Raw genomic sequence first — 25936 nt, forward strand, 5'->3', positions numbered from 1 at the left:
CAATATTTAATTAAGATATCATCAGCTATACTGATATTCCATCAGTATAATCCAAGTGCATTAATACTGGGGATAAATAAGTTACATTATATCATGGTGCAGGATGCATGAGGATGAAGAGACAGGAAATTCATTTATTTATGTGCCCACTGGTCCAGCTAGCTATTGGTTTATATATTATAGTTCTGCCTGCATTGGGAAATAACAGTTTAAGTTTGCAGGTGTTTCTTTTTTTTTTTTTTGCTCTACATCATGATATAAATAAAATCAGGACCCTGACATGTCAAAATCTCGTCTGATGAGTTCTCATAAAGGGGCACTCCACCGATTATTCAGCCTGTCAACAATTTTATTAAAAACTGCAGGTGTGGTTGCATTATGGGAAATGTAGGGACTAGGGATGCACTATATATACATATATATATATATATATAAAGGGCTGATAATGGAACATTTTTATAATTACACATTATTCCGATAATTAAAGTTCTAGCCAATAAATAGCACCGATAATACAAAGCCCCACTGCTTTCACTGACCTAACAAGGGCAGCATCTACACACCCGACACAGTGGGTGGCCGTACAGGTACCTTTAAACTTGGTTTGAGAGCCGCCAATAAACACAAAGACGAAGAACAACTACAACTGCAGCACGCTGTCTAGAGGGCAAAACATGTTGCAGTGCGGATGTCTTTCACAGTTCCAGAGGAAGACAACAGAATTGCGCCAAGGGTCTGATCTCTGATCTCTGAAACAGCTCTGAAGGGTCGTCTCCAGAGTGTAATGTGTGAGGTGAATCAATAGCGCATCGTTATTCTGCTTGGTGGCTGTAGGCTAGTCTATCGTGGGAGGGTGAGATGGCGCCTGGGTGTGTTGCAGTGTGACGACATAAACATTTCATACACCAGATGCAACGCAGACCTGTGATGATTATATGAGTCATCTGTCAGTGTTTGTCTCTGTTAGGGATGCGTGTGATTAATCGTCTAATCCGATTAAACATCTGCCCCCTTGCTAATCAGCACCAGAAATATTTGTCGGTTAAACCTATTCGTGTTTTATTTGTGTACAAGGCTGCTTAATTGTCATGCAGCCGCCCACCACTAGTGGGTGCTACAGAGCCGTCAGACAGCAGTCCCTCTCCCCGTGGTAATGCTCGAGTAAGGAAATTAGTCGCCAGGAACATCCCTTGTCTCTGTTAGTAGAGACTTCACTCTGCAGTGTAGTTTATACACTTTATTAATACACCAGAGAATTACACAGTAACACTGGGCTTCATAATCTCCCTCTCTCTTACCGTTACCTATAAATTTAAAACTGATTTAGAGACATTTTATATTCATTTATCATATTCATCTGTAGTGTAGGGTTGTATGGGGGCAGGGGCATTGAGGGTAGGCCATTTGACAACACCCCAAAAAATCTCTATCTTTTTCACAGCCTAATTTTAGCAGGTATGGAAAAGTCAGAACTGTTCTTTGTTTTTGTTGTGTTAATAGTGATGTCAGTTTGATTTGGTTCGGTCAAGGTTATGGAATATTAAATCATCCATATTCTCATTACATCTGAGCCTTTCTTACCCTCAGGTGGACATACAGTACAGGATTTACACCTCGTTTTAAAAACAAATATGTGAAATTGTCGGTTATCGTTGGTTATCGGCCATGAGAAGCAGGTAATTATCGGTTATTGGTATCGGTTGAAAAAGTCCATATCGGTGCATCCCTAGTAGGAACCAACATTCTTAGAGTTTAACCGACTAAAAGTCAGGATATATTGGCTTCTGCTGCACAAATATTGATCATTCTTTTTCAAACAAGTCCAAAAACTATGGAAGTGCAATACTAAATCGCTGGAGTACCCCTTTAAAGCTGGGCACATAAATTAATGACAAATCCTGTGTGCAAATAGAAGTGAAGAGAACAGTGGGAAACAGCGAGACAAGTGTAAGGTTCAAAAAGGGAAAGTTGTACAGGAAGATTACAGGAAGGCTTGTATCCTGACTGCGGTCTACCCTATTTTAACAGGAGTCTCCTCTGCTGTGGCAGCGCAGCTTGGTGGGCAACTATCTGCTCAGCTTGCTGGAGCACTTGCCCTCTCGGCTGCAGCCTTTCCCCCTGGACAGGTGGAAGGGGCCCGTGCGAGCCTGGCGGCTGCAGCAAGTCTCCTGGTGGTGAGGGTAGAAGCGGCGGGGGGGTGGCGAGCCGGAGAAGCTGGGGGGCGAGCGGCTGCGGCCCAGGCAACCCCCTCCCCCGCCACCGCGGTGCTCGTGGCGGGAGGGCGAGGAGCTGACAGAGCGCTGCAGGGAGGAGGAGCTGCGCGGGGAAGCGCTGGAGCTGCGGTGGTGGTGTGGGGAGCTCGTCAGGCTGCAGATGCCCATCCTGGAGCCTCCGTGCTGGGCTGCGGAGCGGTGGTGGAGGGGGGAGCCACGGGAGCCATGCATCAGTTGAGCAAGGCATGTCAGGAGGTCTGAGTCACTGTTGCTGCCGGCTCGGATGCGGTAACGCCTAAGCCTAAGTGGGTACAAAAAGCAGGGCAGGTTATGGATAAAAGCCGAGTCGTATATTTAAAAGCAAACCAGAAAACAGTGATAAACACATTTCGTGCCCAGAGTTAGCTGAGGCGGACGTTACACCTCTCCTAAGGTCAGCCAGCCAGCAGGTGGTTAACTTAGCTTAAAATAAAGACAGGAGGCAAGAGGAAACAACTAGCCTAGCTCTGTCCACAATGGACTCTAAATTTTACTAATTAACACTTTTAAAAATATATAAACTCTGTATACAAACAGAGACATAACAGTTGTGGTTTTATGAGGTGTTAGGTGCTGAAACTGTTTCACAGACAGGATGACTCCAAGAAGTCAACGTGCCCAGCCAAGAAATTGTTCCAGCACAAAATAAACAACCAAGATTCAACAAATTAGTCAAATTTAGAGGTGATGATGGACAGATTTGTTTTAGCTTTGGACAGAGCTCTTTCTTTCATGCTGTTCATCATAAATGTTTGAGAACAATAATGGTTTCGTTAGTTTTTCACTTTTTGATCCATGAAAAAATAGATGGAGATCGATGAGTTACCTGCCCTCCACTGTGGGGCGGCAAGGTGGCTTTCCAGGGGGTGGGCGCGGCAAGAATTGCGCAGCCAGCTGCTCAGCAGACGTAGCTGGGTGAACGGGGCGAGGGATCCTGCTCTTGCGGGACAGAGGGCTGGAGGAGGAGGAGAGGGAAGGAGCATCGTCTCCCTGGCGGTCAGAACGGGAGCCCATGAGAGAGTCCTCGTCCTGAGAGCGGTCAGATGTGGAGGACAGTGGGTCCCGGGCGAGGGAGGCCACCATGGGGCCACGCCTATCAGAGAGGGATGGTGAGGCAGTGGGGGAGGGGACTGGGCCCGGGTGGTTAGCTTTCTTCTGCAGGAGTTTCTCCTTAGCAGACCCTGGAGGAGGGAGCTCCAGCAGGCTGGAGGGCTCCAGGACTGGGATGCGACTTTGCCTTCGACTAGGGTCCTTACGGGGGGCAGCCGGGGAGGAAGTGGGTCCGTTGGTCTGATCTGGGGCGTGGTTCACATCTCTGCTCCCATCTTCTAGCTGAGGCTCTGTGGCACAGGGAGTCGGGCCGGGATCATTCTCAGGGTCTTTCAGTTTGGGGAATGCTCCGTTACTTAAATCCCTTTGGCTGTTAACAGGAGGAGAGAGGTGGCCGTTGGCAAGATCAGGGCTGCGAGGGGAGCGAGGAGAGTGGGGAGAGTGGGGAGAGCGTGGAGAGCGTGGAGAGGAAGGTGAGCGCAGAGGAGGCGGGAGTGGAGAACGGGGGGAGCGTGGGGAAGACACACGGTTTGACGCGGGGCTTTGAGCTTTGCTGTGGATGTCTCCATTGACCAGCATCTCAGCCAGGGGGTCTGTGGGTGTCCCTGGATGGGTGGGCACATGGTCCTGGGGTGAACTGATGTCCGCTGTGTGCTCCTGCACCTGCTGAGCCTCAGCTTCAGCTTCACCACGCCTCTCCAGCAGGAGGCACTGTGGAGCACTGTCTGATCCTGACTGCGAGGACAGCCCAGAGGGACGCTGAGCTGTCAGCTGGAGGGGAGGGGGGAGGTGGAGACACGGGAGGGAAGAGAAGGACACACAGGTGTTATTTATAAAAGCAACCACACTAAAAATGGGAATAATATTCTAATTGTCAAAGGCCTGTTGCTGATAGACTACAACATGTCGAGTTGTGCTGTAGTTCTGTAGCAAGAGCCTGATCAGTGAAAAGAAAAATAATTTTAAAATATGGGGTAATAAATGGTGATTAGTTTGGCAACAGCATGCAATACCATAGCTACCATTATCAGACCGAAACACACAAGTGCTATGGCAGTGTCAGTCAAGCTGTGAGTACTAAACCAGCGAGTAGGACAGGAAACGTTCACGCAACTTCGCAGGGGGCTTCAGCGAAGAGAGGGTGAGGAACAAATACAGGGAGAGAGAGAGAAAGAGAAAGATAGAGAGGACAAAGACGATCTGAAACAAAAGAGACCATGCAACCTGTAGTCATGACTCGACATTCCAAACACACATGCCACAATCAGACAAACACACACCCCTATTCAGATCACAAGGACACATGTCCAGACACAAGGACACATCTGACCCATGCTCTGTCTGGCCTGCACAATGCCCCTCATGGTTTCTGGAGAGCTGCATGACGACAACACAATAAGCAAGCCAACTGAACAAAGAAGCCAAAATAAGCAACTTAAACAAAAAAGAAAAAGAAAGAACAAAAATGTTTTTGCCAGAGGAAGCTGAATGGAGGGTTTTACGAGGTTGTGATGGGCTCATCACCTGCTGAAGCTGGGCGCGAGTGATGCGTATGACAGAGGGAAACTTGGCGTTGGCAGCGCCCGCCGGGATGGCCGGCAGTTTCCTGCGACTGGGTGAGCAGGTGCCGGGGGCGGGGTTTGGTGGTAGTGGTAGGGAGGCGTGGCAGGAGGAGGAGGAGGAGGGGCGCTCCTGTTGCTGATGGTCGACGGACTGGCTGCGCCTCATGTTCGGTGGCTGGCGCAGGTGCAACGGGTCCGACAGGGTGGTCAGGAGTGTGTGAGGGCTGGGAGAGCGCAGAGGGATGGGGCTTGATGTCCGGATCGCCACCTCCTCAGGCAGGGATGGAGGAGAGGTGGGGAGCTAAGAGAGGGGAGGGAGAGAAGTGGGAGGTGGAGAGAGGGGGGGTTGTGAGACCGGTGAGGGAGTGAGAAGATGGAGGAGGTGTGGTGGAAGTGCTACAGGTACAGTAGGACAAGCAGGTGGGGAGGACGACGTTGTGTTGGTTTGGACAGGTAAAGCGACGAGAGGATTGTGAACCATTTCCAGGCGTCTTTTGGTTGCTAGAAAACAACATTGTTGGTCCACTTAAACTTCCAGTCCAGCCCCTACTGCCGTAAACAGCATGTGATATACTGAACTATAATCCTCCTGATCTACGTTGTGGATGGTACCAATGGAACCGTTCTGTACTGTCCCCATTTTTGGTCCCCCCTCTGTTGGGGTACCTATCACACAGATCTGGCACTAAAAGGTGGAGCTGTGAACACTGCAGTCTGTTGATTGGTCAATAGAGGACGGTCACTCTACTCAGGGCTGAGTTGTGGCTGGTTTTGAAGCTCATGTAACCACTGTTCATACTGTGGAGAGGTTTATTAGTAAACTGTAACTATAAAATGAGAGGATGTTTTGCTGCCTCTCACAGCAGCTGGAGTCTGAGAAAAAATAACTTCATTCACTGGGCCGACTACCGACGACTTTTAAGGTGGAACATTTACTTTGACCATCACTTTAGTTTTTATATGACATACACTTTTAGTAATGAGTGGATCTTCAAGTGTTTATATATATAAATTTCGGCCAGGTTATGTGAAGTGCATATATTCTAATCCTCAGTCGGAGAAAAAAGAAAACATTGCGGAGCGCCAATCTTGCGGGCTACGGAGCAGTAAACCCCCAAGCTTGCCTTAGAAGAACTAAATACACAAATATCCCATGGCGAGAGACTCTAACTGCTGCCTGTTGTATTTTGTTCTGAAAATGTCTGCATGCAGCCTTGTTCTGTGGACAATAAATGAGGTGCAGACTAATAGAGGAGGAAATACAGTGAGTGCTGGACGGAGCAGTGAGTGACAACAACCCCGCCCACATTTAAGTAAGTACTGTTTGCAGTGGAAACACTAGGGTCTAGGTACCATGTCTGAAGGGTTACTTTTTGTTCCAAAGGTACCATGCCGAAAGTGTTTGGTGGAAACGGGGCTCAAAGAACAAACCAGCGCAAGACGTAGATTGCAGAGGTCAAATGAAAGAGCTGAACACCGTCAGGAAACTCCAGGGTCTGTAAAGCCCAGTTCAGACCAAAGATATGCAACGAGACAAAGCTGTCTGCGCAAGTTCCTTTATTTAGGGAAGCGGTAGACTTTTATTTCTGACATCAAGTTCGTACCTTGTCAAAAGAACAGCCTATCATTGAGCAGCAAAGTCCTGAAACTAAATTTGCTATTTCCCTCAGTTTGTATTTCAGTTCAGGAGGATTCAAGTTCAGAGATTCATCTGCTGTTTTCATGCAGTAGTGGCTGGACAGGAAGTCAAATGGAACAATGATGTAATTTCTTGGCAAGCAAAAGACACCCTGAAACGGTCTGTGAAGATAACGGACAATGATTTCAGGCTAGGGAAGGAAGACAGAGGCGAGCTAGGTAGATTTTGGGAAGACCGTGTACATTATCAGACTGAAGGCAGTTGATCTGGTTGTAGGAAAATGACGAGACAGTTATTCTTCTTGTATTGACAAAAACTGACAACAATGTTTGTAAAATGTAAAAAACGTCATGTTGAATCGTAGATTGAGCAGGATTTAGGGATTTGGTGGGCTGGCTTAAGGTTTTCAAAAGTAAAGGAGCAAAAAAGTAATTTAAACTAAGCAAACCAAAGCATATTTTGGAAATAAATCACTCAATTTGTGAAGTAAATAAAACCAACCAAACACACTGCAAAAGTCTGCAAATAAGATAAAATTATGCATGATACCTTAACGCAAATCAAAGTGCATTTCAAAGCCATAAGCTCTCTCCCCCTCCCCCCCCATGCTGTGATCTGATAAAAAGCTCTGCAGCTGTGACACAAGTATCTATTTTCTAACAAAACACAGGCGAATAAGCATGAAAACATAAAGCAGTAACACTTAGCTTCAGACTACAGCAAGATGCAGCTGGTGGAACTCTGACTGTGTTATGATATTAGCACTGAGGTTCTACAGCTAGAACTCTGACTCTGTACAGCTTTTTAACTTTGTAAAAACGCTGACTACAGTCAGTATCATGTATGCCATGTTGTGAGATGGCCTTTAAATGAGACGGCTTACCTGGGTGAGGACTCCCTCAGCCAGAGCTTCAGCTGGGCTGGTTGGAGTGATGGGAGGCAGAGCCCCCACAGGGCCCACGCTAAGCTCCAACTTGTCCACTTTTGTGCTTCCCTTGGAGGAAGCCATGCTTTCTTGTTTGGTTTTACCAGAGTTAGGGCTTGGACTGCCCTTTTCCCATCCAGGAGACTGATCCCCCGGCTGGAGCACCTCCGGCTCCTCATCCTCCTCCGAGGGGCTGGTTGTAACCTTGGCTCCTGGAGAGCCACCAGGCCGCTCCACCATCACCCACTCCCTTGAGTCAACGTCCTGCCTCCCAGAGCTCAGATTGAGGGCCACAAAGCCCCCACTGCTGGCTGCCCCCTCTCCCTGCTCCAGAGATCCAGAGGATGCCGGCTTAGGAGAGCCACCGCCAGACAAGAACTCCTCATCGTAGTGCCAGACCCTATCAGGCCGCTCCCCGGCAGGTACAGCTTGACCCTGAGTTACTGGGATGATCGCAGGCCCGTCAGCCTCCTTCTCCTGGTGCTGGGCGCCAAGCTGCTGCTTCCCTGAGCTGAACAGACACAGGACAGATGCAGATAATCTACTCTATGCTCTATCCTCAGGAACATTTATGATAAAAATGATTTCAACAAAGATGGATGGGTTATTTGACAGACATACCAGGCCTCCACAAAGCGGTCTGGACTGGGCTTGGACTCCAGACCAAGCCTCCTCTCCAGCTCAAAACTGTGAATGTTGCGGAGCTTCCTCAGCAGGGGGCCATCACGGTCTGAAGCCACCACCTCAGAGGGCAGTTTGACTGGGGAGCCCAGGCTTGGCCCAGCATAGGGGCTCTGGTGCCCGTGGTTGCCCTGGTTGTTGCTGTGTTCCTCCTCCGTTGCCCCCTGTGGAAACCATTTGGTTTTGTTAGTGACTGATTAGTGACTGATTCTCTGAAAGCGCGTCAGGAGATGAAACTACCTTCCACACTGCTGTCCTGATGCGGTTACGGTTGCGATCCAGCTCCTCCCAGACGTCAGCCTCCTGGTTGCGGTGCGGGTGGAGGGGAGAGCCCGGCAGGCGCTCGGGAGCGGGGTTGTTCTCCACGTCGCTGAGCTGTTCATCCTGCAGAACCTCATCTGTGTTTTCCCTCATCAGGTCGCCAGGGATCAGAGAGGCATTTGCCATGCTGAGGCCACAAAACGTACAAACGTTATTTCATGTTTGAGTCTATAAAAAGCAGAGACAAGCTTATGATATTTGATACGAATAACTCCTGAATTTACTCCACTAAAAGTGTATATATTTCAATCAAACGTACCCCATGTGTGCCGGAGTGAGGCGAGTGTGATGTTGCGGTGTTGTGGCACTGGCACTGATTGTCAAAGTGCCATCAGTGCTGGTTCGCTCCCAGTCATAAGGGTCATTCTCCACGACATTGTAGGTTTTCATGCTGTTGTCAAACACTGACATCAGCAGCTGTAACCACAAGAAAATACATTATTTGTGAGATTTTACCCACAGAAAATCAAGTTTGAACATGTAAAGACATGCAGATAACACATAAACTTTAGCAGACCTTTTTAAAGATTGTTTTGGCACTGAAGAAATACTGAACTTGCTGAAACCATCACTTCTACATATGCAGAAAAGTGTTCACTCTTAACAGAAATCCAAACTGTGTCACCTGGTAGTCCGGCTTCGTGAAATAGTCGAGGCTTGAGATGTGCTCCAAGAACACGCCAAACTCTGCCGGCAAGTGTTTGAGCATCAGACGATGGTCGTAAGTATCCTTCAGCTTCCCCACATGTTCCTGGGAACAAACACACACACTTGTCACATCTCATCATCTACAGCTACCTGGACAGGGCTGTTTAGTTTCCATGAAGGACAGCGATCACTGCATGTCCTTACTTTGTCCTTGATCTTCCTCCACGGCAGCTGACCGACCAGAAACTCCACCAGCATGTAGAAGAGAGACCACAGGTCATCGTGACGACCCATCTCCTGCAAAATTACACCAAGGATCAGTTAACTTTTATTAATATGTGATCAGTGACAAAAAAGAGAAAGAGAACAAACGCGTTGGAGAGCAGCACAGATTACAAAAGGCTCTAGCACAGGGAAGACAGACACTGACCTTATTCTTGTGAGCATTGACAGATGCATAGCGGACTGTTCCCCTGAACCCTGCCACTGGACGGGGCTGACAAGCAAAGACAGAAACAAACTAATTATATTTTTTATCAATCTTTTATTTGCCTTTGCTCAATCAGCTTTTTCATTTAAAGCCATCAAACACAGGAATACGCTTATAGCTTCAAACTTGCACCGACTTTCATTCTTTGTCTCATGGTGCAAAAAAACGGAAACTAGAGATTTACACCCCCACGGTCCAGTTAAAGAGATTAGACTACCTTAAAATGTCTCAGTTTCTTGACATATGCTGATTGGAGTTCATACAAGATTTTGGTGAGAGCCATACACCTGTCTCTTTGTTACCTTGTCGACATAGCAACTCTAGTATATGTAGACGAGTGGGGCGGGCATTACCAAGCAAAACCTGTGCAGCCACTGTTGTGTAGAGTTTTGCTTCCAGGCACCAGAGAGTTCATTTTTTAATCCATCAGTATTGATAAATGCAGCTTCGAGCTCAGTATATACTCCGCAACAGAGGAGGGCACTTACAGGTCGGACCTCCTGGCAAGAGTTGGTGAACTGGCGCGCTAAACCAAAGTCCAGCATGTAGCAGGTCCGACAGGTACTAGGGAAGCGGCCCATTGCGAAGTTGGACTGAAGCAAAGAAACAGGAAGCACTGGTTAAAAGAATGATAACATGAATTATGTGTGAATTCAATTATTAACGTCTGTTTATATTCACATAGAGCCGGGGGAATAAATATGTCCCTATGGTGGACTATAATTTAATACAGCAGCTCAGGGGACAGCAGATATTTACATTCTGCCACATTTTGGGCATTTAACCAACACTCATAGTGAGCCAGCTTACTGTAAGTGCAACAAAATACTGAATCAGCAACACTGGCAGCCAATAATGAAAAGTGCAAGTGTCACAAGCACAACCCAGACAGTAGGAATATAAAAAATATTCTCATGTGTCGAGAATATATATGAGTTAGGGAATGAAATAAGCACTAAGCAGAAAATATCCTCTGCTGCAGCCGGCTAACTGTGACTCACTGGTTTGATGTCACGATGCAGGAAGCCGACAGAGTGGATGCTTTCTATGGCCTCCAGGATCTGGCGGCCCAGACGCAGGGTGGTGCTGATGCTGAAGGTTCCCCGGGTCATACTCCTCCTCAGGTCTGCCAGGTTACGACCCTGAGAGAGCGCATGTAACGAGATGAGCTAGTGTGACTTATTTGGCCTTTTAAGAACTTAGAATTTTAGAATTTCTAAGCCTGTGCTATGCTGAATTTGTGAGGAAGAGGTTTTTTTTCTTGCATAGTTCTACGGTGAACGAAGAATCCAAAAACTGGGAAAAATTCCTGATGAATTTAAATAAAAGAAGGCCACATTTAACAACAGCAAAACTACATGAAAACACTGGTTTACACACTCTAATCTAAGTCTCATTTATCCAGACGTATGCTCAGTACTTCCCAAACACATGCATTGGCCCCATTTCATCTCAGTTCATCAGGAATTTTCTCAGTTTTTGGATCCTTCGTTCACCTTGGAGGCATGCGAGACAAAAAAGTTATCTCCACAATTTTTACCGTAACAAAAGACGAGTTCTGATGGTCACTTTATGTGTGAAGTATTCCTTTAAAGACCACGTCTTAAAACACCAAAATCTATATCTAGGTCTCTTTTAGGAGTAAAGCACAGAAACTGGAAATGAAGATAAAAATAAAATAAAAATAAAATCGTTTCACTGGCTGAAATGTTTGACAGTGGTAACAGCCAAATGTGTTGAGTGGACAGACAACAAGCCAACAGTGACAAAAAATACAAACACAGCTGCACCGATCTCCTGTAATTGAACACGTGGTGCGGTCGGGAGTCGGTGCAGTATGAGAAAATGAACCATTCCTGTGGGTACGATTGTAAATCACAACCAGACTACACAGTCTAAACAGTCAAAGCTAAGATAAAGTACTTGTGATCATGACTTTGGTGTTACAGCCTTGTGTGCTGGATGCAGATATTGAAACTACAGCTGCAACATTAAGTCAATTAATAAATGGACAGAAAATTAATCAGCAAGTATTTTGATAGTCAATTAATGGTTTGAGTCATTTGGGGCTCAGAGTGTATATGTTCCACTGACTGTTTATGAGGCATTTAAACCAACCTGAAGCTCCATCACCACGTAGTTGAAGCGGTCGTTGCGGCCACATCCCACAAAGCGACACACATGGTCCTTACCTGAGAAATAACAGAAGGACAAGAGAGTTTCAGGCTGAGGTCAATTCACAGTCACTTGACGTCAGCTGCATCATTGACCGTAAGCTGCTGTGTGAATCACGATGATCTGTGAGTTCATATTTCCCTCTGCCCTTCCCTCTCTACAGCTCACTGCCCCGCCATCAGCCAGCAGCCCTGGATGACTATGCTGCTGATTTACAGGCACATTACACCAGCTCTACACATGTACATGACTTGCCTTGTGTGTTTGTGCATATATGTGTGTGTCTGAGTCTCAAAGGACATTGCTGCACTGGCAGCTCAACTGCAGCCACACCCCGAACCCTCCAGCACACAGTGGATGTTACTAAAAAAGCCTCCATGTTGAAAACTTCTAGATTCACTAAATTAATCCAATCAGAGGATCAGAATCAAAACAAAATAAGCTAACATTAGTTGGATATGACCCATTGGTCTTCTGTCAGGTCGATGTTTACTCTTACAGCTGGCAGGTCAGCAATGTTTGGAAGGGACGGGCTGGAGTCTTAAGTTACATGCTGGATCCCTCAGGAAGCAACAAACCCCTGATGCCCGAGGCCACAGCCATTAGGCAGCAAACATGATCCCAGCCCATTGATTTTCCTCTCAGAGGGGAGAAAGGAGAAAAAAGGCGTAGTGGTCAAAAGGCAGGGAGAGGGGAGGGAAAAGACACGGTTAAAAACAGAGAGAGCAGAGAGAGGAGTAAAACTATAAAACCACCCTGCAGGAGCTCTCTTGTGTTGATTGTTGCAGCGTCCGGACACACAAACATACACTTCCTGTTGTGCTAGTGCTCTGTCACTGCTGTTACCATCGTCTGAAACTTACACACTAGCATGATATTTCCTGGAATGGTCCGTTTCTCTCCCATTATTTGATTTATCAATCCAAGATAAAGCATCGACCGAAAACGTCTCACTGTGTTTTTCTGCCATGAATGCTAATGGTGCCCTCAGTATCCTGTTTTCAATAGGTCACCGTGCTGAGGTGGATCGATCAATTCCAGAAATGTAACCAAATCCACTGGATCCATTTGGACTCACCCTGGAGCTTCTTGAGCACGGCGACCTCCATCTTGAGCACCTGTTTGGGCTGCTGGGCCGACTCCACCTTCAGCGCCACGCTGACCCGCGTCAGCAGGTCCAGCGCCTCGTAGATCTCCCCGAACCCGCCGCCCCCGATCTTCTTCACCTGGAGGAAGATGATGAATCACTTCATGTGACAAAAAAGTACACATATAATCTGTGTACATGCATGGACAGTGAGATAACATTTTTTGCTCTCTCCTCAGGAAGGTCAGGGGTCAAGGTCAGCAATAGAACATCCTCCTTAATGTTTGTAGGGTCATGCTCAAAGACACCTCAGCAGGTCGAGAATGCTTAATCATGTAAAGGCTTGAAACTGCTATTATTATTAACGGCTATTATTTTTATTTTATTTCCACTTAGCTCCCATGGGGGTTTCACTAAGATCAGAGAGCAATATCTATTTTTTAAAAATAATAATTGCAATTTTCTTTTTCTATTGTTGATAATTATATCAATATATTTGAGTGACCTCTCATCAATTTTATTCGTCTTTGTATTGTTTTATATTTATTTTAATTTAATTTATTTTACAATAAAATAGATTAAAAGGACTAAAAGATTAAAACTAGATAAAACTTATTTAGTTTTTAGGCCAGTATTATTTAAATATTTAATATTTATTATTATTATTATTATTTACATTATAACTATTAAATTCAGTAAATCGTATTCTGTTGTCATCATTTTTATTCCTGTTTTGTCATTTTAATCTATTTACTATTTATTTTTATTTACTATTATTATCTATTTTTCTCTATTTCATTTCTCATTTCACACTGATTTATTATCATTACTAATATTTCTATTTAATTACATTTTCATAAGTTGAATTGTTTTTGTCATCTTGTCAGCCATCTCTGAAGGACTTTGAACTGCATTAACCTGTATGAAAGGTGCTATACAAATAAAGTTTGCATATTAATGTATATATTGCTTGTTAAACACTCCAAACCCCTAAAATATTCAGTTTACTATCACAAAAGACAAAGCTGAAGTGAAAATCTTCACATCAGAAGCTAAAACTAGGCAGTGTTTGACATTTTGGCTTGAAAGATGACTTCAAAGGTAAATTATTAAATAAATGAATGATCATAACTACTGCTTATTTCTCTAGTCAATAAATCAAATAGGAACTGCTTGACAGGAATGAGTGTGACAAGGTAATTAGCTCACTTGTATACACTTCCTGTATGACGTGCTGATAAACAGCAGGCCTAAATGGTTGCAGACTTTTCTCAATAAATATGACATAAAGAAGTATGTCATTCATTTCACAACCCTCTCTTCTTTATTTCACTCTTCCAAATTGCCTCCAGCAGTTCTACTGTTTCACTCTCACCTCTCAGGACTAGTAGAGCTTTAATGTCTCCCACGTGTCCTTCACTGTCCTCCATGCACACACACATACACAGATACAGAGTCTTGTGTCGCACTAGGAGCTAAAGTCGTGGGATTAGCTGCAGCATTCTTATGTAACTCCGCTCCTTAGAAGACAGGAAGTGGTGCCGGGCTGCCAGTAAGGAATAACAGCCTCACATGACACCCGGGCTGGCACGGCAGTGAGAGACATGGGCCCTCGGGGAACACTGCCGCTGCTGCTGCTGCCTATAGCACACTGCACTGCCACAAATAGCTATACGGGCTATTTTTAGCTCTCCCGTACTGCAGCAGACCTACCTGGACAGAGAGACACGACCCCAAACTGTCCGAGCCACAGGTGAGAAGCTTTAGAGGAAAGCAGGACTCATCACAGGCAGGCAGGGGGAAGCATTGTTAGACGAACAAAGAGTTGTTGTTGGTGTGACAGAGGGTGAGCCCGGGACAGGCAGTGATGGGGCTGGACAAACACAACGCCTATTATCGCCGAGCAGCATGCCACTTACCACTTTCCATCGTTCCTTGACCAGGGAGAGCACGCTTAGGATGTCAGTTTGCTCCGCTCCCCCGCTCATCCCGTCTGTGGACCAGGGACGCTGTCCTCACTGCTTCCCCCCTCGACCAGTGGCCTCAGACTTGGACGGGCATTTGGGCCTTGATGGAGAACCCTACAGAAGCCCAAGAGACACAAAACTGTCAGGAATAAAAAAAATAAATCAGTTGAATTTTGATTATTTAGGCTACTCTGCAACAAACTGATAACTTCCATCTAGTTCATTTAAATTCAAGAGAAGGCAGACATCAGACAGTTGATATATTTTGGGGTAAACTGTCCCTTCAAGATGGTGTTTGTGGTTCTTGAGCAAGCAGATGACCCGGTTTTTTGTCTGGTTGAACTCCATGTGAAAGTCTGACAGTCCCCCCAATTGAGAGACAAAGTTAAACCCCTGGCTTAATGTCTGGAGCGCTCTGATACTCGACCATCGCTGCAGCTGCCACACCTGCTGCCAGCAGCTGTCCTTCCAGACAAACTCGCCCAACCAACAGTGCTGCGTCTTAAATTACAAAAACACTTCATCTCAGTATCATTTTCCAGAGCTATTTATCTTCTGTGTGTGACAGCCCAGGAGCAGGTCTTATAAAGAAAGTGCTTTATGTCTTGTCAGATATAATGAGGGGGTTTAATCTGCCTAATTTTGCATTAGCTCTTGTTGCGTAGCATGGCAGATCAAGTTTGCATTAGAGATCTTGCTAAGGACTACTTTCCCTGATGTTTAAATAGAAGTTTAAAGTCAGAGTACCTGATCTAGAAGTAAGAAAACTCAGTCAAAAATAGTGCAATTTATTTGATATGGTTAAACATTGTCCAAAAAATACTGCATATAAGACCCATTTGAAATCATTTTTCACATTTTTCAATAACCAAATTGTATCTTAAATGCAGATTATCCTACAAAACAGTGTCATACAGGTTTGCCGAGTAGCCTGCTCCTCCTTGCAGATGCATATTCTGCCTATATGTAATCTAAATGGGTACGTTACTAAAATAATAATTTCAATAATGAAGCTCTGAGGAAAGTCCAGTCAGGAAAACAATCCTTTTTATGTTCAGGCTGTAAGTTTTCTTTCTTACCTTACCATTCATTTCTTGCACATATATTCACTCACTATCCCTAGGTGCCATTGTCCGGGGCTGTCAAGAGTCATCAGCTGATTCACAATCGACCAACAGCACAGTGACACACCTTTTCTGTCAGCCTATCATCTTACTACTCCTCATTATAAATATGGTTCTTTGTCTGCAGTAGTACGTGCCCTCCACCTCCCCATCACCACCTAGTCTTTACAGATTCATCAGCCTCATCCGCCTCATCAGCCATCAGCCTCAGAGTCATCAGCCACCTCCACCACCAGTGTCTGGACTCCATGGGGAGATTTATTGTGCTGCAGCTCAGATGTCCCTCGATCACAAAATATCTCCCTCTGGTGTCTACACGCCAAAGACTTCTGTTAAATCTTAACACACACAAATCATCTGTTAATCTGTACACTCATATTCTGTATTAAATATTATCTTTACTCCATTCTTCTGTCTCTCCTGATTGAAATAAGTTTAACCAAATAGTATTTCTGGTGGGTAGCAACGTTTATTCGGCTACTTGACTTATCCCACACGTCCCTAGTTTGCAACATAATAATGATGAAGCAGTATTTTGAAATCAAACAATATATTATCACATACTGCAGGATCAGTTTTGTAATATCCAGATGTTCATCATATTAAACTGTATAAATTTCATTCATTAATTTGCTGAGGATAGCAAGAGATTTTATCTTAATACCTAACTGAAGGCAGAAATGTGTATCACAATAACTTCAAAACATTACAACCTGATTATTTTAAGCAAAGTTATGTTGCAATTCCAAATTTTTGAGTAACCAAGTCAAATTGCGTGTATTATGCTAATGATCCACTACCTGTTCCTGTTCTAGACCACATCCCTAAATAAATCTGTGGTGTAAAGAAAAACTGGTACCACCTTCTTGTAAGTCTCATGCTATGAGAGGTTTAGTTGGTGGTTTTATTAATGTTAAATAATAGTAATTCTTCATCAGTTACAAGCTCTACATAAGAATATGTGGGTTACCAGCCTGTTAAAAATCCCTCTTTCTATTCTTTTTATTTAGTATTGATAGACTAACTTGTTACAGTAATAAATACTTGTGGGCTATATGTTTTAAAGAAGCCATCAAGTGTGTAGTCATTAGGGTTAATAAGCTGTAAACAAAATAATGAGTGTGTTTACATGGATGTGAATAACCTGTTTGCGATCAGGTTTTCAGAGTAGCAACATGTCCCGTTTATGAGAAACCCAAATATTGGAGTACTCCAAGAGAAACCGGGACGTATACGGGGAATATGAATAACCTGATTTCTCTGTGTTCATGTAAACACCATATCCTGAATATTATCACAACCGGGTTAAGCCTAGTAAATGGGTTATTTACATCCATGTGAATGCACTCAATGTTCATCCATACTCTCTGCAGGTTTTTCCAGAAGATGAATGAATTGAGGCGCAAAGACGAAAGCTGACCTGGCAACCCAAAAGGTGTTCATATATATGGCTTTTGACTGATTGATATGCATATTATTCCCATTAGAAAGGAGGAGTAATATTGGTAACCAAGTGAACTGCATATAAACAGATATTAGTGTAAAAAAATATAATAACAAAAATAAATAATAAAAGATTATATATAACTGATTTATAAAAGCATTAGGCAAGGCAAAGCTCTTTCATTTTTGAGGCAAAAGACTAAATATTGTAATAATAATATAATGATAATAAGACCTTTGGTTTTAAAAATATTTAGTCAAAAGTGCTCGAGAATGCTAAGGGTCACAGTTCAGATTTAAAATGCAGGCAGTGGTTGGGGCATTCCTCAGACCATCAGGCATAATGCTGCATAATGAATTAGTTAATTATTTATTAATAAAGCCATTAGTTACAACTCATAAGCAATTTGTAAAGGCTGACTGATTATAAAGTGGTACCAATAAATCTATTGTCATGCATCACAAGCTTCCTTTACATAAAAAGGATCAAGTGGAGCTTCCCCTGGAAAAGTTGTTGATGCACTCCTGTATTATACAACATCCATGTCACAGGTAAGCCTTCCTCAGGAGAAACACACACACACACACACACACGCTGGAAACTTCCTTCAGTCTGGCTTCAAAGCAGCCCCGACTTCGATTCATCATTCTGCGCACGGCGCGCAGGCGTCTACGGTTATGCAACGAGCCTTCAAAACACTATTTGGTTACGGGGCATGATCCCGACATCAAGGAGGAGGCAATCAATCCCATCATGCATCGGGATGAGGTGGGGAGATGGGAGAGGGCAAAGCGTGGTTAGACTTGATAATGACAAGTGTGAAATGCGACCCTGGGTTGAGAGTCAGGAACAAGGTGGAAGCTGACACACAGATGACACGACTGGACGAGATGTCTCAGGATTATAAATCTCTTTTATGACATATTATGACTTTTAATAGACTCTGAACTTTATTTTTTTAGTATGTAGTTAACACTTATAACCACTGTCTATTATAATGTCTGTATTTTTGCGGATCACTATAAACACTGACTGAAGGGATGCACAATAACATCAACACGTCATCAGTATAAAGGCCTTAGAATTTAATAACAGCACCAGCAGAGGCAACATTTCTGCCAATATGACAAGCTGATAAGACAATGCTTTAATTTAATTATGCAACTTTAATGGACTTTTGATTGGGCTATTGTTAGGATGACATCCAGGAGAGCATTTTCCAAGCCTGTTAAAGTAGGGTACATTTTACAGTGTCGTTTGAAAATGTTACATAAAAATAAATACAGTATGTGTTACATGTACCGTACAGTGTGTACATACTGTTTCTATTATGTAACACACCTGCACTGGCTACCTGATCACTACTGTGTTTTTAATATTGTATTTTGTACTGTGCAGTGTGTACATACTGCTTCAGTTATGTTAGACACGTGGATTTACTGTAGTCTGCATTGCACCTTGAATTTTATTCTTATTTCAGTCAGGAACACTTTAGTCAAAGAAAACTTTATTTCCATTTGCAGTATTATATTTGGTGGTATGGCTCTGTTCTGGTGCACCTCTGCCTTTCCTCGGGCCTACACAGAAAGCCTCTTCCATGCGCCTACATGGAAAGCCATAAGGTGGAGAGAGCACACCTTCCTGCCCTTCCACATGCAAATAAGGAAAGCCTGAGGCAGAGAGAGCACACCTCCCTGCCCTTCCATGCGCCTACATGGAAAGCCTAAGGCAGGGAGAGTAGCAGCAAAGACTGCCTGGGAACAGAACAGAGCAGCATCAATGACAAACAGAAATGACACTGATAAGTCAGACACAGCATGAAAAGGAGGAGCTGGGGGTGGGTTACAAAGCAGGCCACAGCAGTTTAAATAGGGCACCCTGAAGGAGATTTGCCAATTGGTTGCATAGAATTAATCGTGATCTATCAGCTGACTCCCTTCCATCATTCAGCTGCTCCATCAGTTGATTGGACTGTTTGAGATCAGCTGATGTAGCTCGGATGTGAGCTGAGCTTGACATCGTGTCCTGTGTGAACTAACGCTATGCTTGATTTATTACATCTACTTGTTGTGTGTCGAACTACAGATGGAAATTAGCATGTAGCTAAATCTGGTGCAACAATGTTTTCATTTCTTATCAATCAAATATCAATCAAATAAACTAAACATGTAACCTAAGTTGAAGTGGTTTTCTTGTTTAGCCCACTGAATGTGCACATCTTGAAAAGCATGTATTTTTATGTCTGCATCTGCCAGTGGGCCATCGCAATAAGAGCAGGCATGATAATATGTTAATTCCAACCTGTCTATTTATTATCATATCTTGCTTTTATTTTCTAATGCTCACAATCAATCACTCAGGTGCAATATCAGTATTGACAAACTGTGCAATATCTATACTTCCATTAGTCAGTAATGTAAAATCAGCCATTGAGTCTTTCTCTTATTATTTTCTTCTTCTTTTTGATGCTTCCTTATTATATTGATTTGTGTTTTTGCTTTGCACTTTGCTTTTGTACAGTTTACTTACTTTACATACTTAAATATTCATTGCTGTGTACTCTATTTTTTCCACTGATGCTTCCTATTTACGCTATCTGTTTTTGTTGCTGTGATGTTGCAAATTTCCCCGCAGTTCTTGTAATTAGATGGAAAAAATAAATGCATATATCTGTAGTATTTTTATTGTAAAACACACAATCTATACTTATATTTTCATAAATAAATGATCCTCTTCAATGTGCAATGTTATTTAGAAAATGCACTACATGGTTGAATTAAGGTTATTATAGTGAGTATAAGATGAGACTTTAAGAGCAGTGAGCCTTTAATTAACCAGTATTCCATTAAGAGAGTTACACAGATAAACAGTGCAATAAATTGTAATGTCTTTTCAGATCTAATAAAGATTGTGTGCTCAAGACATAGACGTATGATTAGATCTTGATACCAGGCCCCAAGATGGCGCCTATTCAGTCCAATGAGAATTGCTTACCCAGAGCAAGCGCCAAAAAAATGTCCCACAGAAATGTTTCTTTTTTGTTGCTAGACAAAAATCGAAAAAAATAAACAACCATTTTGGTTTTTGCTAATTCTTTTTTGCCATTTCTCATTTGGAACAGACACGGTGGACCGCCAGGAAGCGGAAGACAAGTTTAAAAAAAGTCATATAAACGTGTTTTGTTTTGTTTTTTGTTAGCTATTTATTGCACGGTCAAAAGGGCACGTCATATGACATTATGAATACAGATTACAATATTAAGTAACTATGTAACATGTTGTTAGCAAGGTTATTATAGTTCAGAGAAGGCCCAAACCCACTGAAAGCATCTTTTGAAGTAGCCTACTGTTCTGGTGTCTTCTGTTGTCTGTTCCAAATGGCAAAAAAAAGCCGACAAATGGGCATTTTATTTTTCCTTTTTCATCTGGCAACAAAAAAACAAAAAAAATATGTTCCATTTTTCATCTTCAAACTAAAAAAGGAAAAAGGAATTGCCATAAACCAAAAACAGGCTGCTATGGATTGTTTTTTGTTATTTTGATTCTGTAACAACAAAGGAAAAACTGCTGTTTGCTTGTCTTTTGTTTTTGGTTTGAGGTCCCATTTATACGACAAGGATTTCAACCAAAAATGGTGAACTTAAGTTGCATTTTGGCTGATCGTTTACACAACAGCGGCGTTTCGGGTGCATGAAAACGCAACGTTTTGAAAACGAGTTCCAGAGTGCAATGTTTGGAAACAGCCCCATCTCTGTTGTAATGTAAACTTGCAATATGCAGTTCCTCTGAAAAAGGAGACTTTTCGCACGTGCGTATTACAGTGTCAGCCACTAGGCATGCACGAGAAAGTTAACCATCACAACAAAAATGCCGGACTCCCGAGCTCTGTTTGTGCTGCTCACCCTACTGAATTTATCAACGCTTCTCCAGCAAAGTGTAGATTTACTCGTCCGTCCAGAAAAACATTTGTGCGGTTGCCATTTTGTTTCGTTTTTCATCACCACTCTGTAAAAGGAAGCACATGTGTGCAGGCGCGTGTTGTTTCATTGCAAAGTCACACCGCCAACTACTGGCCTGGCATGTATACTACAGCATTTTTGGTCATTTTTGCGGATCAGTGTGCACAGCGATTGTTAACAAAATGTCGTCTGAATGCGGAACTTTTCAAAACGAAAACGAGAAACGATTCCATTTTAAGCGTTTGTTTTTGTGTAAACATGGCCTTAAACAAAGAACAGGAAATGATGTATCCAGTGATACCCTGACCCTTTCTGGCAACAACTTCTATCATTGTCAGACACTAAAAATCTGTATTTGTTCCTCATGTTTAGCATCTGTTATCTTACTAGATACATAGAAACCATGTGAGAGCTGTCTTCAGTGGAATCCTTGATATTATGCTAATCGGTGATGACTCAAAAACACACAGCAACGTAGCACGCCATCAAAACCACAGAGGAAACATGCTGTACAAAACCCTTTGAGCCACAGAGGGAGAGAAAGACTCACTGTAAACACTGATTGAATAACCTCTGCTGTGAGTCTAGTGTCACAACTTCAAGGTCACCCCACGTTCTAGTGCTTTCCTTTTATCTTTTTTTCATGGGAAGAAACACTTTCTCGGTCACATCCGAGCTGTCATGCATGAGTGGAGGAAATTCAACCTCTACAGCTTGAGAGTGAGAACATTAGAAAACATAAGCTTCTGACAGGAAAGGATGGATGTAACCGGAGGTCGCTGCTACCAAACGTAACCTATGTGACCTATTCTTTTAGTTAAAGGATAGAGTGTAAGAAAGTGTGGATAAGTGTGAGCCATCTTGTACCTTTGATCCCTTAAAAACAGCCCAAGTGTGTCAGATTAGTAGGAAATACACTGTACCATACAAGGAGTGCTGGGATACTACCTGCCTGCATGAAACAGCCCCTTCTCCACCACACATGCACTCAAACAGAAGCTCATCGCATGTGTGCACACACCTATGCACAAGCCAGACCGCCACACGCTGTGACTAATCTCACACCTCACAGAGAGGCACGGCGCCGCTCTTCCTCCTCCATATGAACCACCATCAATGAAGGAGGAGGGGAAAAATAAATAAATAAATAAATAAATAAAACACAGCCCAGGAGGAGCAGACTTTGGGACCAGAAATCAAACCACCAATCTATGACAACCGGCTCCCCTGTCTCATTGTGAATCATCCTGACCCCCCGCATCTCCACGGCGACAATGGTGCAGTGCCATTTTCGTCTGCTGACTGCGGCTCGTCGTCGCCTCTGCCCTTTTGGTCTGCTGCTGCTGCTGCTGGGAGCTGCAAGTTTTTACAGCTATGTACAGATACAGGGAAGCATCATGAAATGTCAGTGAGGGGTCCAGGGGCGTAGGTTTGGTTTTGGGGGGGTTGGGGGCCCCTTCTAGAAAACTCTAAGCACCTAATTTTGCATATTCTGGTGAATCTTAATGCACCAATTTGTGTTTTTTTCGGCATTAATTTATGTCATAAATGTCCTTAATTTTGTCAAAATAGAAGCCAAGTTTTTACTGTGGGTGTCACCCCCCCTGAAATCTATGGAGTGATCCCACCCACTTAAAACTAAATTCTGGGAGTGACTGACAGAAAGCAAATGACCCTTAATGCCATTCCTGCAAGCATGTGCAATAACCCATGGCTGGAGTGCGAATAACTTGACTGAAAATCAAACGTCTGCTTCATTTCCTGTCCGATCTGAGAGTGGCCTGGCTCAGTTACAAGACTGGGAGACTTGTTGGTGTAAAAAAAAAAGTGTCTGGTCTGTCAACTGTGTGCAGGATGAGACCTGGAGAGGGGCCAGCATGGTGGAGGCCCTCCACTCAAGTCACAGCATGGATGCAACTGATCCAGACTGAAGACACTGTGCAAGATGGCATAATGGCAGTATATGTTGTAAATGGAAAGTGCTATTTGTGCATAGATACATATATATAAAAAAAAACCTCTGGTAGGTTGTTTTCAATGGGATGTGACAGGCAGCAAACTGCAGCAGTGTCTCCATGCATTAGTCAAGCCGGCTGTCATGCAGGTTCCCAAATATTAACCCCCTTCCTGCCCTGCAGTGGACTCACAGACTGGCTGTCTTTGCTGTGGAGAGCTGTTGCATAGCGAGCTGGTTGCCACAGCAGATTTACTCAGGCGCGTCCACGCACATTGGCCGTCCACACAGGCCACGCAACCTCATCCTGCCTGGCGTGTAGGAGGTTATACTGTAAGCTCTGACAACATGCAGGATAACAACGCATGCAGCTGCACGCGACACTCAATTCAAGGGGGTTGGGAGAAATAAACGGAGAGGGAGACCAGCACAGACTATGTGCTATGGCGGCCTCCCGGATTTCTGGATCCTTACCTTGGGTCTTTGCTGCCAATCCTTGATCCAATGAAGAGCCGGGTGTGGTTACAAAAAATCCGCTACGTTTAGAGGCGGCGGGGACGACATCGAGCGGAATCCCATAGCGAGCGGAACGTCCATGGAGGAGAGGTGGAGGCGGTGGTGGAGGTGGAGGCGGTGACGGAGGTGGTCGCGGTCGGTTGGTGCGAGATAAACGAGCGGAGGGTGAAATATGTCTGATATGTGGTCGTCCCTTTTCTCCTTCTGCCTGTCACCTCAGCATCTCTATCGGTCGCTGCGGATCCGTGACGTGACGACTCTGTGATGATCATCAGCCTTCCTGCGCGCGCGGCACCGATTCGATCGCCCCTCGCAACAAGCTCGGCCGCGCGCACCCGGGGTCTTTTAAAGCGCGTTCGCGGTTCTCAATGTTCGACGCGCGCGCGCTGTACACAGTCATCACAGACCCCAGAGTACAGCTTCAATATTTAGTCGAGTATTTTAATATATACACGTCGTGAAATTTAAAAAAAAAAAAATAGAAATTGAATAAAGCTTAAAAAAGTAATCTCTGTAGTGTTTGAAAATACAGTGTAATTTGTTTGGAACGCGGCCACAGAGGAAAGAAAGGACGCTTTTCGCAAAGACCGCTGGGAGGCGACATTAATTCAAAGATGGCGTATGTAACTAATGTTTTTTTTTCTTCCCTTTAACTTTTTTATTTAACCATTCGCACAGGTAATGTACAACACAAAGACAACAAAATAGAATAAATTAAGCATAATAAACTTTAAATTAACCATATATTAATCGTTATATTTTATATTTTATGTAAAGTTTTATATAAAATTATATATTATGTTAGAATTCTTATATTATATTTTATAATTACATATTATTATTATTTATTATTTTATTATTATTAATGTGTTATATGTATTTTATATATATTTATATATATAATAAATGTATATGTTATATTATAAACATTTAGTCGAGTATTTTAATATATACATGTCGTGCAGTAAAAAAAAAAATTAAAATTGAATAAAGACCACTAGACCACTCTTACTTTTTTTTAACCATTCAATCAGTACACAGAACACAAGATACAATAACGCAAAGACAAGAAACACAACAAAAAAGGCACAAAATAGAATAAATTAAGCTTAAATAACCTTAAATTAATAGTTGTATTTCATGTTTTGTATACATTTCTATATAAAATATAAAATTAAGTAATGCAAATTATATATATAATAATTATATGTAATTTAAAATATAAATATATTTTATATTTAATATGATTTTAATCATATTATAAACATTTAGTCGAGTAATTTAATATTTACACGTCGTACAATACAAAAAAAACACATAGTTGAGAAACTGAATAAAGCTTTAAAAAGTAATCTCTGTATTGTTTAAGGATACAGTTTAATTTGTTTGGAACGCGACCAAAGAGGAAAAATGACGCTTTTCGTAAAGACCACCAGGAAGCGACATTAATTCAAAGATGTTGATAGTTGTACTATTTTATTTTAAATTTGCACTGACACTTTTTATTGCTGCTGCTGCTGCTGCTGCTGTGTGTGTGTGTGTGTGTGTGTGTGTGTGTGTGTGTGTGTGTGTGTGTGTGCACTTCTAATTGTTCTTACACAGGGGAAGTCAAATGGAATTTCATTGTACATTTTGTGTAATGACAATAAAGATTCATTCTCCTCATTCATTCAATCACACAGCTGTTTTTATTATCAGCTAACTGATTAAATATGCAAAGATATAGCCTATTTTACTTATGGGTGTTCAACAGTGGTGGAATGTAACTAAGAGCAATAAAATATAAAACATAATAAAGGATACAGGAAAGAGTAGAGAGAAAAAAAGATATAAAAGGTAAAATTAATTACAAAATGATTTACAATTGAAAGAAATCACCATTAACAATAGCACATGGGCAGGCATGAGCTGCACAGATAAACAGAACAGAAAAGATTGTTTAAAATGATTTAAAATTGAGTTTTAAAAGGCTGCGGTCACCATATGGTGGAATAGGCAGTATAAATAAGGAATGTTTTTAGCTTGGACTTAAAACTGGTCAGAGTCTGGGCTTCTCTGACATCATCTGGGAGGTTATTCCAGGTTTGTGCTGCATGATAACAAAATGCTGCTTCACCATGTTTTGTTCTGACTCTTGGGACGG

The 25936-nt window shown here is 43.0% G+C and overlaps 1 protein-coding gene across 2 annotated transcripts; it reads right to left on the minus strand.

Annotated features, from left to right (window-relative positions):
* Positions 1 to 224: 224 nt before the first annotated feature.
* Positions 225 to 24127, minus strand: ttbk2a (tau tubulin kinase 2a). Of its 2 annotated transcripts, XM_033642236.2 has the most exons (16): positions 23752 to 24127; positions 14750 to 14911; positions 12822 to 12969; positions 11687 to 11760; positions 10570 to 10710; positions 10057 to 10161; positions 9509 to 9574; positions 9283 to 9375; positions 9056 to 9181; positions 8690 to 8847; positions 8350 to 8557; positions 8050 to 8273; positions 7387 to 7939; positions 4827 to 5165; positions 3079 to 4073; positions 1356 to 2514 (listed from the first exon to the last, which is right to left on the minus strand). In XM_033642236.2, exons 2-16 carry the CDS (start codon positions 14816 to 14818, stop codon positions 2067 to 2069), a joined length of 3747 nt encoding a protein of 1248 aa, XP_033498127.2. In that variant the 5' UTR covers positions 14819 to 14911; positions 23752 to 24127; the 3' UTR covers positions 1356 to 2066. The 2 variants fall into 2 exon arrangements, with proteins under 2 accessions (XP_033498128.2, XP_033498127.2); XM_033642237.2 differs by lacking the exon at positions 4827 to 5165 and having other exon boundaries at positions 225 to 2514.
* Positions 24128 to 25936: the final 1809 nt, after the last annotated feature.

This window comes from Epinephelus lanceolatus, chromosome 15, assembly GCF_041903045.1.
Source record: "Epinephelus lanceolatus isolate andai-2023 chromosome 15, ASM4190304v1, whole genome shotgun sequence".
Lineage (NCBI taxonomy): Eukaryota > Metazoa > Chordata > Actinopteri > Perciformes > Serranidae > Epinephelus > Epinephelus lanceolatus.

Bases quoted from the DNA above. Each gene is read 5' to 3' on its own strand.
- ttbk2a (XM_033642236.2), bottom strand. From the start codon at position 14,818: ATGAGCGGGGGAGCGGAGCAAACTGACATCCTAAGCGTGCTCTCCCTG. The intron at 9,376-9,508 runs GTCAGTGTCTGT...GTAATTTTGCAG, and splicing joins TCAATGCTCACAAGAATAAG to GAGATGGGTCGTCACGATGA. The intron at 8,848-9,055 runs GTGACACAGTTT...TTGTGGTTACAG, and splicing joins TCACGAAGCCGGACTACCAG to CTGCTGATGTCAGTGTTTGA.